This window comes from Cyprinodon variegatus, unplaced genomic scaffold, assembly GCF_000732505.1.
Source record: "Cyprinodon variegatus isolate N-32 unplaced genomic scaffold, C_variegatus-1.0 Scaffold188, whole genome shotgun sequence".
NCBI lineage: Eukaryota > Metazoa > Chordata > Actinopteri > Cyprinodontiformes > Cyprinodontidae > Cyprinodon > Cyprinodon variegatus.
Genome location: NW_015150641.1, coordinates 498,125 through 513,498, shown reverse-complemented (window position 1 = coordinate 513,498; position 15,374 = coordinate 498,125). Strand labels below are relative to the sequence as shown.

Genomic DNA, 15,374 nt, shown 5'->3' with positions numbered 1-15,374 from the left:
TTAAAAGTCAGATATGTATTTGTTTAATGGGTTTACTCTTTTTAGAGAAAAAATAACTTTCATTTACTGTTATCTCTTGAAACCTTTTAAGTATCAAACTTTGTATTCTATTCTTGTTGTGAGGTTTTCCTTTACATAAGCATGAAGTATATAAAGGTGTAAAAAATGTTTTTCTTACCATAGTTTGGACAGCAGACCTTGAGCCAGCAAACACAAGAGAGCACCGTGAGGTTGGACAGACTACAGAGGCCAAACAGAACCCCACAAAAGGCATATGCAGTGCATGTTGTCAGGTTGAATAACCACCTGAACAGAAAGAAAGACAGAAAAGAACATTTATGAGTGACATTTTGCTCAAATAAATTTGTCTGTGCAAGCCAATAAAACATCTTAATCTATATGCTAGTGTGACAGGTCATATATTAATTGGCATTCTGGTTCGGAAACAAGAGACAACGGGCAGACAGTGATGTGTTTTGACTTAAAAGGGGTCTAATTGACAGCTAAGGCTAACATGCCAAAGATCTTTCTAAGATCAGAATAAGATGACAGAGATGGTCATTAAATAAATTGAGGAACAATTAAGTAGATTTCAATTCCTCTGAAATGTAAAAAAAAAAAAAAAAAAACACACCTGTGATGTTGGGTCATCATAGCAAACAGGTCATGATAATGGAACTTTTGGGAACATTCTTTGAAGAGACACTTTTAGTACCTAGCACTTGACTTTATGATTGCCAGTGAATCACAATGATAAATGTTTCATTATGATAATTTTATAAGATCTTTCTCTGAAAATATAAGCACACTGTCCTTTTTGTCTAAGGTCTTTCCCTTTTACAGTATACCTATATTTATAGTTATTATGCTTATTGTTCTTCTTGTAATCTTGATGATAATAATAATGATAATAATAATAATAATATTAATAATATTTTAATTTGTTAGAATTATAGTCTGCTGGAGGAAATATAATGCAGTACGGTGTTGAGCAGTAGGGAGATGGTTACTTTTTACTTTGCAACTGGAGACACACTGTTTCTCAATTCTATTACCAGGGCTTTTTTTAATTTTTTTTTTATCATTTTGGTACCTATTTTTCAAAGAAAAAAAACAAACAATAATAATGAAAAGAAATATACAGAATGGATCAATGGTTTTATTAGTTTTTTTTTTTTTTTACTAATGTTAATTTTCAATTAAGATGAAAGTAATAGTAAAGAATAGGGTTAATTGAGTTCACCTAAAGTTTGAATGCATGCTAAATAGCTGTTACCTAGTGAGTAACCGTACAGTTCAGTGTATGAACATGACAAAATATCAACAATATGTTAATTAAAAAACAGTTTTTTCTACATCAAAAAGAATAACATTTCTTCAGGAGAAAAAAACTCAAATATTCAAGGTTTTTCCACAGTTTATAAAGCCAGGATGTTTCTGTTAACATAAATACATTGTAGTTAAGTGTCTTGGCTCACTTATCCCACCACACACTTCAAAATAGTGGGAATTAGTTTATGATTTCAGAAATCTAGTGCTTCTTATTAATCATTTAATTGATCATTTAATCGCAATGCAAAGGTAAACAAAACCTCAGATTTTTGTTTCAACTTCATTTGGAAGTGAAGCAGCAATCAAATGTCACCAAGTTCATCAAAATTGTGCCATTCGCCTCCATAAATTTGCAACCTTTTCCCTCTACATAGAGATAACATGGGAATCATTTGCATTAGCTACCAAATTCACATTTGGTGTGAATGCCCCTTTACAGTAAGCCCAAAACCTTCTGCTTTACCCTTACATTTCTCATGCATATTTTTTTTCCACATTGATAGTGATTTCTACCAAGATTGTGTACAATGAGCTCCTTGGCTTCAACACAAAATGTTGTAAAATGAGTTGTAAACAATAAATTGGTGAATTTGTGTTTGACTACTTTGTGGCTAAATGACTTGGTTGCCTAACACAAAGATGCTACATTTTTAAACTGAATGTGAATAAAAGGTAAAAGGGAGCAAAATGTATTTTCAATACAGCAAAATACATTTTCAAAGCAAAAACATTTCATCTTAAGTTATTTGATACTGTTTCAATTTCCTGTGTTGCAAATTAAAAATTACTCTAATAATACAAATTCATTCTGAGCAGTTCAAATGTTAAGTTAGTTAACAATTTTTTAATATATAAAAACATTTGGCAAAATCTGTAAAAATATCCAAAATGAAATCTGCAGTTATTCTCCTTGACAGAAGCACGGGGTCAGGAAGATGTCAGTTTTATTTTGAAGAGGTAGGAGCAGTCCATTGAAAACAGCCAATTAAGCCTTGTGATAGTGCCAAAAGCTAGAATCAATTTATCTGTGACTAAAATAATGTGGAAAAAGATCTGCATACAAGATGAGCTGAGAAACTTAACAAATAGGGCAAAGAAAAGTCATATCTGTCATGATCTGCCCTGATAGTTGACCTTAATTGTTCACTTCATTTACCTGCTTAACTCTGCTCGGTTCTTAATCATCATTCATCTTATTCACCTGCGTCTCTTACTTTATATTCGGCTCAGCCCAGCTATCGGGGACAGTAGTTGTTGTAAACTTGCTTCAAGCTTGCATGGGTTTTTGGATATTTACAGAGTTCATGTTCCAGTCCCAATAGGCCAGTGGGTTAAAAAGGGTTTTAGTTTTTTCTCCGGATCTTGTCCTGGCTTCTAGGTGGAGACCAGTTTAAAGTTCTGCAGATTTCCTGGTACCATGTCTTGTCTCTGTCCCGCAACCACTGAGCCTGCCTGTCTGCATCTTTGCATGTTTACCTGAGATCGCTGCTGGACTCATGGAACTCTGAAATTGCCTTCTCTCTCTGTGGATTCCTGGAACCCTGGATCTGTCTTTTCCTGTGGAACTCCTGTCCAGGCTGCAGACTCTTGGACTCCGGAACTGTTCCTGTCTGATCTGAATCCCTACCTGGATCGGATTCCTGCCTGCTCACTGAGGTTGCTGCATCTAGGACACTCTGGGCAGCCCTGCACCGCAGCTTGTTTGCGATACCATCAGCTGGATCCTGCCTTCTTCAGATAAATTTTCAACACCTCACTGGTGAAATATAAAGTACCAACCTGCTTCAAATCCTCAACTATTATCCCTGTTCCAAACAAGCCAAGGTCCAGAGGATTTAATGACTTTAGACCAGTCGCCTTTGCCTCTGGGGTTATGAAGTCCTTTGAGTGCTTTGTACTTTAACACCACTGACTCCCCCAGGACCCCCTACAGTTTGCCTACAGAGCCAACAGGTCTGCAGGTGTCCCTGTCAACTTTGCCCTTCACTACGTACATTCTCCAACAGCTGGACACCACAGGACCCCCTGGACTCCACAGGTAACTACGCCAGGATCCTGTTTGTGGATTTCACCTCTGTCTTCAATAAAATCATCCCAGCTCTGCTTCAGGAGAAGCTCTCCAAGCTGAATGTGCCTGACTCCTCCTGCAGTTTGATTACAGACTTCCTGTCTGGCAGGAAGCAGCACGTTAAACTGGGAAAACATGTCTCCGACTAACAGATCATCAACTATGGTACCCCCCAGGGCTGTGTTCTTTATCTTCTGCTCTTCTCCTTGTACACCAGCAGCTGCACCTCTAGTTATCAGTTTGTCAAGCTTCTGAGGTTCGCAGATGACACCACTCTCATCCGACTTATCTCTGATGGTGACGAGTCAACCGACAGGTGGTAGGTTGACTCAGTGGAGTTTGTTGTGGACTTCAGGAAGAACTCAGCCCCAGCTATCCCCATCACCCTCTGTGATTCCACAATTTACACTGTGGAGTTTTTTTGCTTCATGGGAACTATCATCTCACAGGACCTTAACTGAACCTCAAATCCCTCACAAAGAAAGCCCAGCAGAGGTTGAAAAATTTCCACCTGCCAAGGAAAATGATGGTGCAGTTCTACTCCTCCCTCATTGAGTCCATCCTCACCTCTTCCATCATCATCTGGTAGGCTGATGCCACCGCCAAGGACAAGGGCAGACTGCGGTCATCCAGTCTGCAGAGAAGGTGAATGGCTGCAATCTTCTATCTCTCCAGGATCTGTACGCCTCCAGGACTCTGAGGCATGCATGGAAGATTGTGGCTGATCCCTCACACCCCAGCCACAAACCATCAGGACCAAAACCTCTGGCCACAAGAACAGTTTCTTCCCATCCGCTACCAGCCTTATCAACAAGGCCCAGACAGCCCCATGGCACTGACACTGCCTCTCCTGCACCCCCGTTTAAGACCTACAAGCTACACCATTGTAGCATCTCCAGACCAACTGTGTTACATTAACGCACAGTCTAGTGTGTATATAGTATATAGCTATTTTAGATATATATTGTATCTTGTATATTGTATGTTTTATATTTTCTAATGCTTCAGATTTTGTATTCTGTATATATATTGAATTTGTTTGCANTTAAACTGGGAAAACATGTCTCCGACTAACAGATCATCAACTATGGTACCCCCCAGGGCTGTGTTCTTTATCTTCTGCTCTTCTCCTTGTACACCAGCAGCTGCACCTCTAGTTATCAGTTTGTCAAGCTTCTGAGGTTCGCAGATGACACCACTCTCATCCGACTTATCTCTGATGGTGACGAGTCAACCGACAGGTGGTAGGTTGACTCAGTGGAGTTTGTTGTGGACTTCAGGAAGAACTCAGCCCCAGCTATCCCCATCACCCTCTGTGATTCCACAATTTACACTGTGGAGTTTTTTTGCTTCATGGGAACTATCATCTCACAGGACCTTAACTGAACCTCAAATCCCTCACAAAGAAAGCCCAGCAGAGGTGGAAAAATTTCCACCTGCCAAGGAAAATGATGGTGCAGTTCTACTCCTCCCTCATTGAGTCCATCCTCACCTCTTCCATCATCATCTGGTAGGCTGATGCCAACGCCAAGGACAAGGGCAGACTGCGGTCATCCAGTCTGCAGAGAAGGTGAATGGCTGCAATCTTCTATCTCTCCAGGATCTGTACGCCTCCAGGACTCTGAGGCATGCATGGAAGATTGTGGCTGATCCCTCACACCCCAGCCACAAACCATCAGGACCAAAACCTCTGGCCACAAGAACAGTTTCTTCCCATCCGCTACCAGCCTTATCAACAAGGCCCAGACAGCCCCATGGCACTGACACTGCCTCTCCTGCACCCCCGTTTAAGACCTACAAGCTACACCATTGTAGCATCTCCAGACCAACTGTGTTACATTAACGCACAGTCTAGTGTGTATATAGTATATAGCTATTTTAGATATATATTGTATCTTGTATATTGTATGTTTTATATTTTCTAATGCTTCAGATTTTGTATTCTGTATATATATTGAATTTGTTTGCACCAATAAATCCAAATCATATTCCTACTTGGCGATATATCTGATTCTAAAAAATGGATATGATATGATTGCTTGTCTGCAGCTTCTGCAAAGCTCTGCTGCTCGCTTACTATCCCAGACTAGTGGACACGTAGTGCCCCTCCCCCACCACCACTTGCTCCTTGTGCACTGCAGAACTAATTTTAAGCTTCTATTTGTTTTTCAATGTTACAACAAACTTGCTTGACCACTTTTTTCCTAGCTGCGTCATTGCAACTGCTCACTCTGATCTCTTAGATAAGCTGATTGACTGATGCTGACAAAACTAAAACTAGGCTGAAGCTCAGAGCTTCCAGAGCATTTGCTCTAAATTATGGAACAATTTAACGTTAAGTGTCTTAAAGGCCTCCTCTTCTCCTGATTTTAATCCTTGGCTTTTGACACACGGTGATTTTGTTTTGTATGGCATTTTAAAATATGCCCACTGTGAACCTGGCTTTTATATCTATTTTTAAAATATTTTCACCCATCCTTCTTGCAAAGTACAGCACTTTCCCCCAATGCGTTTTTAAAAAGCGCTATAGAAATTGGTTGACTGATGATATTAAAGAACAAATACTCCAAAAGGTTATTCTGTCTTTGACCATATTTTTTATATATGGGCTGGGGCAGTTTCTAAAAAGAAAAAAAAAAATCAGATAAACACCCCAAGATGAAAATTGAAAAGCAGAAATCTTAAGCTGTCTTTGAATTTTGTTTTGAAATTTAAGTGATTCATGCATGATTTAAAGCAGATTTAAAAATCAAGCTCCATACTAGACATTAAGGCTTTTTTAGTAAATTTTTATTTTTCATTTTTAATTCTTAATATAAACTTGGAAAGCTTTAAGATAAGACAGTTTTGCTTGGTCTCAACAAAAAATACACTTTATTAGCCAAAATTAAGTATAGACTTCACAAAGACTTGAATAACTGAGTGGTCCATGTACCTCGATGCTGAACTCAGGTGGGTTGCTTAGAGAAAACTCCAAACTCCCTTCCAATAGGAGAAGCTATGTAGTCTTAAAAAAATGTTCTAACCTCAGACGAGACAAATATAGGGTAAACTGAATTCACTGACAAGGAGAATATAATGAGAAACCAAGGTAAGGCTTTTAAATATGAATAAACTGACAGGCATGTTGATGGAAGCAATATACTTAGAGTCAATTTGACTCCCAGTGGTACCGTTACATTCCACAGAGTAGGTAGAATAATGGAAAATGGGTTCTGCTGCCAAATTTTTAACTTAATTTCAGATCAACAGCAGGTCCATTGAAATGTGTATATGACACCTTGATTTCTCAGTAAGATTAAGATCCAAAATAAAGGTTTAAAAAATGGTAGGATATGCTAGAATATAGCTTCTGGAATGGGCTGCCCAGTGTTTAGAAATCAATCCTATTAGACATGGGTGTGCTATGTTTAAAGGCATATATAATACCGGTAATAATAAAACAAACATGTCTTGAAAAATATTGTCCAATTCGGATAATAAAACTCACATGTGAGCATAGGCTGAAGGAATGGCCAGTGGAAAAAGAGTTGTAGTCATGCTTAAATCACTGATTGCCAGATTTACGACAAAGAACTCTGCTGGCTTTAGGGAGGACTTCTTTCTATAGGCCACAAACAGCAGGATCCCATTCCCCAGAATGGACAATATACCTGGAAAACAGAGAGGTAAAATAGCAAGTAGGAGCCACCTGACATAAAATAATCAAGCATGCAACATTTAATTGACCTACCAAAAATCGTGTAGAGTGTTCCCATGATGAAGTCATTGTCTTTCGATATTCTGGACACGAACAGAAATATTTCAGAGGCATTTCCCATCTTAAGTGAAAGAAAAAGAGTACAGGAAATTAGAGTATATAAAATCTATTGCAATATGAATCTGCCAATTTTGTCAGCAACAACCCAAACAATCCTCAAATCCAAACAATCCAATTTGGAATTTTACATCAGATAGGTAATGTATGGGAAAAAAAAGGAAACAGGAAGGGCAAAGCCAAAAACCAAAAATATTGTATTCTGTCAGTATTTACAAAGGATCCCTGATGTGCAAACCAGTGTCAGCTGATTTAACAGTTACTGATGACCATCTAAAATAATTATTTCCACCAAGGTACTGGGAGAAAAAAAATGTTTAAAGAGCCAAAGAGACCTTAACAAAACTGTCTTACTATAGCAAAACATACTTATTTTACCATTGACAATCCACAACAAGCCACAATGCATTTAGCGACAATGCATGGGTTACATTATATCATGAAGGAGTGCTAGCATTATTACCGAAAAAAAAAACTTTTCTGGAAAACAGACATAATCTTTTCATTCTGTTCAACATAATTGACTCATTCTAACCCTCCCTTTGTCTCGTGTTTGGAAAAAGTTGAGACTTGCTATAACTTTTTTAATATTTAATTGAAGAGGTGTCCATCACAACGGCTCTAATCACACCTCCTAACGCTGATCCTTTGGTTGCAGCTCTTTGATCTGTGTTTTTAGATGGTTTGAGCCTGCAATTCACTCTTTTCTAAAGGTTGTGTCAACAGATCAGAAACCTCCAGGTTCTACATTGGATTCTCTCCATTCATGATTCTTTAAGGATTTTTTTTCTTGTATTTTATGAATTGTTTTTACCATTGTTAAATTTCATCCTCAGTTCTGGTTCGGTCCTTACTAAACGTAAACAGTATTTACACTTCTAATGAAGAAACCAGGACTAAATCACTCTATATGTTATCCTATTATAGCCCTATTTCTAAGCAACCAATTGTTTCGAAAGTAAAAGTCTTGGAAAAAGTTTTCTCTCAGCTAAAACATCTGGATGAAACTGACCTCCTTTAAACAATTAAGTCTGGGTTTAAGGTACAGACTCATTATTACTATGAGACTTGCTTACTATGATACTCTCCTTGCATGTGATTCTGGTCACTATACCTATTTGGTTCTGCTTGATCTAACAAATATTTTTGACACTGTTGACCATCATATCTTGATAGCAAATCTAAATCAATTAGTCGGTATCCAGCATGCTGTTCACGACTGGAAGAGATGGTATCTGACTAAATGACCTTTCTGCATCGAAATTTGTAACGCTGAATTGTCTGGTGCTTCGTTATCCTACAGGGTCCCACAAGTCTCAGTTTTATGGTCCCTGGTCTTTGTATGCATTTGCTGCCATTCAGTTCCATACTAATAACACATGGGATCAATTTCAAATCAATTTGCCCCACCAACTTGGGTTTTAAGCAGTACAGTGACCCAAGGTAGAGCTACAGAGTTGGATTTACTTGTGACAAACCTTTAGCCTGGAAACTACATTACTAATCTATGGCTATCATTCTCTGCTGATCTTAGTGACAAAGGAAAGCCTTCTAAGCAGATGGCTGATTGATCATCTTGGTTACTCATCAGTGTCATTCCTTTCCATCTCCATTCTGGGGTCTCTGTATGAACAGCACACTTCTACCTGCAGAAGTCTCAGCTTTACACCAGCTTCTCGATGCAATAAGTTATAATACACAATTGTTTTTTTGTTTTGTATTTTACTTGGGAAAATATATCCTCACACAACTATAGAATGTATAACTCATATGCACAAAATATCTTAATTTCTTGCCTTTTGTGCTTTGTGAAAATAACTTAGGGGCTTGGGATAACTCATCATCCCCTTTCATTATTGATCAAAATGACACTTTTGTCTTCTTTGACACTTATCTGCATGAATGTTAAAGGGATTTTCTAGAGAAAGGTTCATTTATGCAATTTTTACATCTGCAATTCAATTACTATGAGTATAATCATTTAAATGTGAAAATAACCCAGATTTCAAGTGCCTGAATACTTTGTTGAAATAAAGGCAGTGAGATTAATCAGAGCTCACTGGTCTGGATAAGCGTTTTAACCTGTTAGCAGGTGTTTATCGCTGGTATTATTGAAAGTTAAATGTGGAGAAGATGCGTTAGTTTCTGGGATTTCAATACTTCGTACTTTTTCAAAATTTTAATCCAACATCTGTAAAAAAAAAAGCATTTCACTTCTAAGGTTATTAGGGGTGAAGAGGTTTTTTTTATTTTTTTTATTTGTCATGAGCTGTCTCATTCACTTCAAGATCAAGCGTTCACATTCATAGAGATCAGTAAGAGTTATGAAGAACACAAGATAAGAATAATAAACAATTATCTAACAGCATGTATTTCTCCTATCAGTGAATGTCAGTGTTTCATATATTACGAAGCAAAACCTTTTTTTTCCAAAGTGCTTTCAGGACAACACCTTCAGCCTTGAGTTTGTTTTTTGTTTTTTTCAAATAAAACAAAACAAATATTAAATTAAAGAATATTTATGCAGCAAAATTATCAGCAATATTGCTGTTCAAACCTCTGCTGAGGATTTTCTACACAGAGCTTGCATTCATAGGTTTTTCCTATTGCAAGCACTGCAGTTTCCTCCTGCTGTCCAGAAATGCATATGGGTTTAATCGCTCATATGAAGAGCATATATTTTCTTATGCAAAAAGACTTAAAGAATCTCAACAAGCTGACAAAAAAGACTAGATCTAAACACCTCTAGAACCTCTTGAAACAATTTTACAAAGAAGGGTTCTTCATAATATGATGAAGATTATGTACAAAGGTGTTTTCAGTTTGTTCTCTAGATCTGGTGCAAGAACGCTACAGGGGATCCTTCCTGTCTACAGCTATTAACATCTGCAACAACTCTGAAAGGAAAAAATACTGCAACACATAGTTTCCTTTGGATTAAATAAGATATGTTTGAACTGAATTGAACTGAATGACTACTCAACCTTCTAATTTAGGCTGTTCAGGGTGTAGCTTTCCTCTTGATGCAAGCAGGAAATCGCTTAAAACTGCCATTTTTGATTTAAGACATTATTAAATGGGACATGGCTAAAATATAAAGTGACATTTTTGTATTTTAATTTTGACTTTTATTGACTGCACTACTTTTATTCTCAATCCATAGCTATGAAGCCTTTTCCACTACAATTTTGTTGATTTATAGCTAAAGGTTAACGGACTAAACACTAAACAGACTAAATCACAGATTAAATACTTTATCTGTGATCTTGCCTGCTTGTTGACCACATGCCCTCAGTTCATCTCTCCCTTCACAGTCAGTTCTACAAAGGGAATACTCGGATTAACAGTGAGAGAGGGTAAAGTCTAGAGAGAGAGACACTCTTAAAAAGAGTGAGGTAGAGCAGTAAGGCAGGATAAGAGATAATTCATGTAATTCATGGGTTCAAAGGGTAAAGATTCCACAAAGAGAAGTTGAAAGTCATAAAATGCCTGTCAGCCCAGTGCTGAATAGTAGGATTGTAACTAATCATTTTAGAGGACATCAGTGACAACTTAAGCCCTGCTGTCATTTGAATGGATCTTTGGGCAAGGGGGAATATTGCCAGTCAGGAGTTAAGGGAATTGGGGATGTTGTAAAAAGTATTTGAGTCTGTAACAAATAGAGGATTTGTGAGGGACAAGAAAAAATTCATAACTGAAACTGTCAAAAGCAAAGAATTGAAGGCAGAATGATAGAGATTAGCCACAAGGAAAATGGGACAAAGGAACAATAAAGTAGAACTGAAAACATTCTAACCAGTGCACACGGATCAGTGAATACCCTAAAGATAGTTAGGCTACTGTTAAAACAAGAATCATTGGTGAGTTTTCCAGTAAATATATATTTGAGAAAAGAGCAGTATTTGAAGAGTTCTTCCCCATTAATCTTCGTCCTCTCTTTCAATTCCCAGATTCTCAGTTTGAAAACAGTTAAGATTACCTAAAAAGGCTAAGCTCTAAAGATTTACTTCACAGTTCAGTTTTCTGAAGTAGGGTTTCAGTCAACAACTGTAAGCTTTTTAAAATAGTTTTACAGCTGATTATCTTAGGATCATTCATTAATTAAAAAAAAAGTTGTTAAGTCTCATTATTACTTTTTCTCAAGCAAATATATATCATTTTTGAATTATGTTGATCTTCAATGTTTCTGTAAAAAATAGCATTTATAATTCTTTAGTGTAGTTTATTGTGAACCTGCTTCAAGCAGCATGCAACAAAATCACTTTGTAGTGCCAACTCCACAGATAAGTTCTTACCCTGTAGAAAACACTGTAATGTATGATAAAACTGTTGGTAATTAGATTCTTTTCTCAGATTCAACAAATTATATTTCATCATCTAATGCGATTTTTACCAGAAACGTTTTTTCTACAGTTTTTTACATTTTAATCAGTGAATTACTATTTTATAATTATCAGGCAAGATGCACAATTTGCGGGTTATAGATAAATATACTCAGTTTACATGAAAGAAAAAAATTAAGTTACATTAATTACCTTCTATAGAAAGGAGGAATTCCCTCTGGGACCCGACTTAAGGCATCTTCAGCCCTATATTTTTCTCTAACTCATTTAAAACCCCTTTAAAATAATTTAGATCAGTTCTGCAGTCTGCAGACAGACTGAATGACACCTGCTATACATGAGGTGCTAGAGGGCAATAAGGAAACGTCCCAGCACTATTAATATGGCATGAAGGATGTAGAGCAGAGCTCTGAGCCATTGGCATCTTTAAATGTTTGGGAGGACAATATTCTGTTGCTATCAATTAGAGAACATCAGAAAGGGTTTTAATATGGGTAACGTCTGTTCTTTTTTTGATCCGCACAACATTATTATAAACTACTTCAGGCTTGCTTTAATTGATCAGTATGTTGCAGAAACGTATTTTTTATTAAGAAATTTGATCTGCATCCTCGAGGTATTATGCAATCTAAGTTTGCTATCTAATTCCTATATAAAATTTAGAACAACAATAAATCTCCCTGCTGCTTCTTGTAAAATACACAGTCTGGTAAGTAATCAGTGCAGATTAAATGCTAATGAATCCCCAAAAGAATTGCTGGAAAAATGAAAAAAAAAAAAAAAAGTTGTTTCTTTGTATTCTCCTCCACCAGAAACTGCCTAAACTGTTAAGAGCTCCATCAACCATGTGACGGGTGTTGGCTAGTTGAAAGAGTGTCATAATCGTCTATGAACGCAGCTGGCATATATGCCAACTTTTTCACTACTTCTGCTTGAGAGATTTTTCAGCAGAACTGATAACTATGTAGCTAAAAGAAAGATTGATCATAAAAAGTGAGTTACAGTTAATTTGCTAAATATTTCCAAACCTTATCATTGTGAACTGTCATTTGATTCTAAATACATCTTTTTCCAATGATTACGCACATCCCTTAGTAACTTAACAAGCAACTTTGTTATACTCCTTAAGCGCTGTCTTAAATAGAAAATGAATCTAAGTTAATCTCTTGAAAGGATCGTTGACATGTTATACTGGCCTATAAAGGTCCTGATCTTTGGCTGGGTGTTAAAGAGATCATCATATATTGTGGATTAATTCCAGTGTTAATTTAAAATGTTAATTGATATGCTTTTGTTCCAGTAACTTTGGTGAGCAGTTTTCCTGTCAGACAGGTGTTGGGGTTTATTTGGATGTTTGCAAGTAATAAATTTGAATATGTGGCTGAGTTCTATTTCCTTTCATGAAGTGCTGTGGCTCAGTAGTGTTGCTTTCTCCCTCAAGTGGAGAAGTTAATTGGAGAATGGGAGGAGTGATGGGGAAATTGAGTGGGTGATCGGCAGATGCATCAGTGCGGCTGCCCCAGTTACAGTACAGTATGTGGATGGTGAACCAGGCTGTTAAGGTGAAGAGAGAGCTGAAAACCAAAGGCAAACATCTTGATGCAAAGGTCGTTCTACATTCCTACTCTAATCTAAGATCATAAAATCTAGATCATGACCGAAGGAATGAGATCCCAGGTAAAAGCAGCTGAAATTAGCTTTCTAGGCTGAGTGGCTTCATGAAAACACACCTCTGAATCTCACAGGTGTGCAGTAAGTGAAAACAAATACAGACAACTAATAAAGACATTACCTTCTTAAACTAATCAAACAGAACCTTAGTTTAAGAAAAAATGTTTGAAATTTTACTAGTATATTAGTTACTAATATAATCGTATATATATTTAAATCAAAATTCTGAGAATTTTTTATGACTTTTGTTTTTATATCCCTAAGCAATTTGAAATGTGAGTTTCTATTATTTTTTTATGAAAATGCTAAAGTATAGCATTCAAGTATATTAATTTTAGTAAAAAAAAATTTCATTCTTTGGTGCAATTTCCACAGATTTAGGTTTTTTTTGAGTCATGAAAAGATTGTGGATCATCTTAAGGTCATGGAGCTCCTCTATTCCAAGCCTGTCCTTTCCAATAAAAACTGGATTTGTCAATAAGTAGGACAGGATTATTCCATATTCCAGAGGTCATGTTCTGACATCAGCATAGATCAGTCATCCTTCAACCTCCTCATGGGAAGACAGAATGAGATCAGTGGACAGACAGCTCTTCATCCAGAAAAGGAAGAAGGACATGAGTTACTCCTGCAGGGAACTACATTGGATATGCTCCGGAGGGTTTAACTAGTGTGAAGAGTCATGGGTGTCACTGTCAATACATAGCATGAATAACCTTAAAAGAAATTGCATAAAAATGCCTCTAAAGTTAATTTTAAAAATTAAGAGAACATCATAGCCATAGAACTTTGTAACCATATATAGCTTAGTATAAAGCACAATAATTTTAGTAGCTTATAACAACTGATCCTAGAATTTTATAGCCTGATTACCACATTTGTAGATGTGCATTACCCAAAAAATGTTAATGATGAAATTTTGGCAATTTAACAAATTTGAGATTAAATTTTTTTATTTTTGCTTACTTGTTGGACTTTTTGAGTAGTATTGACTTTTAGGTTAACCAGGCATTGGAATGATTGCTGATGTTAAGGTCTGAGAATGAAGAGGTATGAAGTTTACTTTTTTATACCTTTTTTAGACATAAGCACTAAAGATTTTATCATGTTAAGATGGATGTCCTTATTTAAGGCAAGGAAACAGTAAAAATCATACAGCAATTACGATGACAAAATATACAAAGAAGAAAAAAAAAACATCACAGAGACATAAATGAATGAATACATAGACCTCAACAGTGGTAGAAGAAAAAAAGAAAGCAAAAACAAAGTCTATTCAAACACTCAAATGGGAAATATGCATACAAAAAAAGATTGTCATGTTTGCAACGCTAAGCAAATTCTTAAAATAGCCCCTCACTTCCGTATCAAATTCTCTTTACATTTAGTATCCAAGGCCTGAAGCATCATCCCACAGTAGCTTAGACACATCTTAAGGAAGGATAAATTCTTACTCCTTTTTATTTAACTATTCCAATATTCCTCAGATACTGCTGCCCTCTGAATGAACCTACCATTTATCGAGTTAGTCATCATATTAATAGTACAAGCAGTACTGATACCAGAAGGAATTGTTTAGATTATTGTGTAAATGTAAAGCTACCAGGCCAGCAGGTAGACTTCCACCACCTTTGATGCCAATAGGTGATATATATTCACAAGCCAACACACAACCTGCTAACACAGATAGTGAGTCAGTCAATAGCATGGTAACAAATAAGTGTGTATGCAAAGCAACATAGTGAGAAAGACTTGCTGAAGTTCACTTTAGGCTCGATTTGAGCTTCAGCACATAAGGATTCCAAAACTGGTCAGGTTTATGGTACAAGGTGGACTGGTCTCATCCAGCCTTAGTGACCTAAAAGGGATTTTCTCACAGATATCTCTTGGATTTATGGAGAATGGTCTGAAGAAAGAAACAAACAAAAAAGAAAAATAGAATGGCAGATGTGTGGTCAACTATGGCTTGATGATATCAGAGAGAGAAAGACTGGACAGACTTGCCAGCGTGGAGTCAATGTTTTCTGGTTTGCAAGTGTGTTAGTGTTCTACAGAGATGGCAAAAGTACTCACTTTCCGTACTTGAGTAAAAGTACAGATACTTGTGTTAAAAAATACTCTGGTAAAAGTGGAAGTACTGATT

At 36.7% G+C, this 15,374-nt stretch overlaps 1 protein-coding gene across 1 annotated transcript in view; it reads right to left on the bottom strand.

The window, feature by feature from the left end:
- The window catches only part of LOC107087597 (opsin-5-like), an 86,602-nt gene that overhangs the window by 19,334 nt on the left and 51,894 nt on the right, over window positions 1–15,374 (bottom strand). Inside the window, exons 2-4 of the mRNA XM_015379258.1 lie at window positions 7,134–7,221; window positions 6,891–7,053; window positions 179–306 (exon numbers count right to left, since the gene is read on the bottom strand). Coding sequence (XP_015234744.1) covers window positions 179–306; window positions 6,891–7,053; window positions 7,134–7,221 — 379 coding nt within the window. The remainder of the gene's footprint in view (window positions 1–178; window positions 307–6,890; window positions 7,054–7,133; window positions 7,222–15,374) is intronic.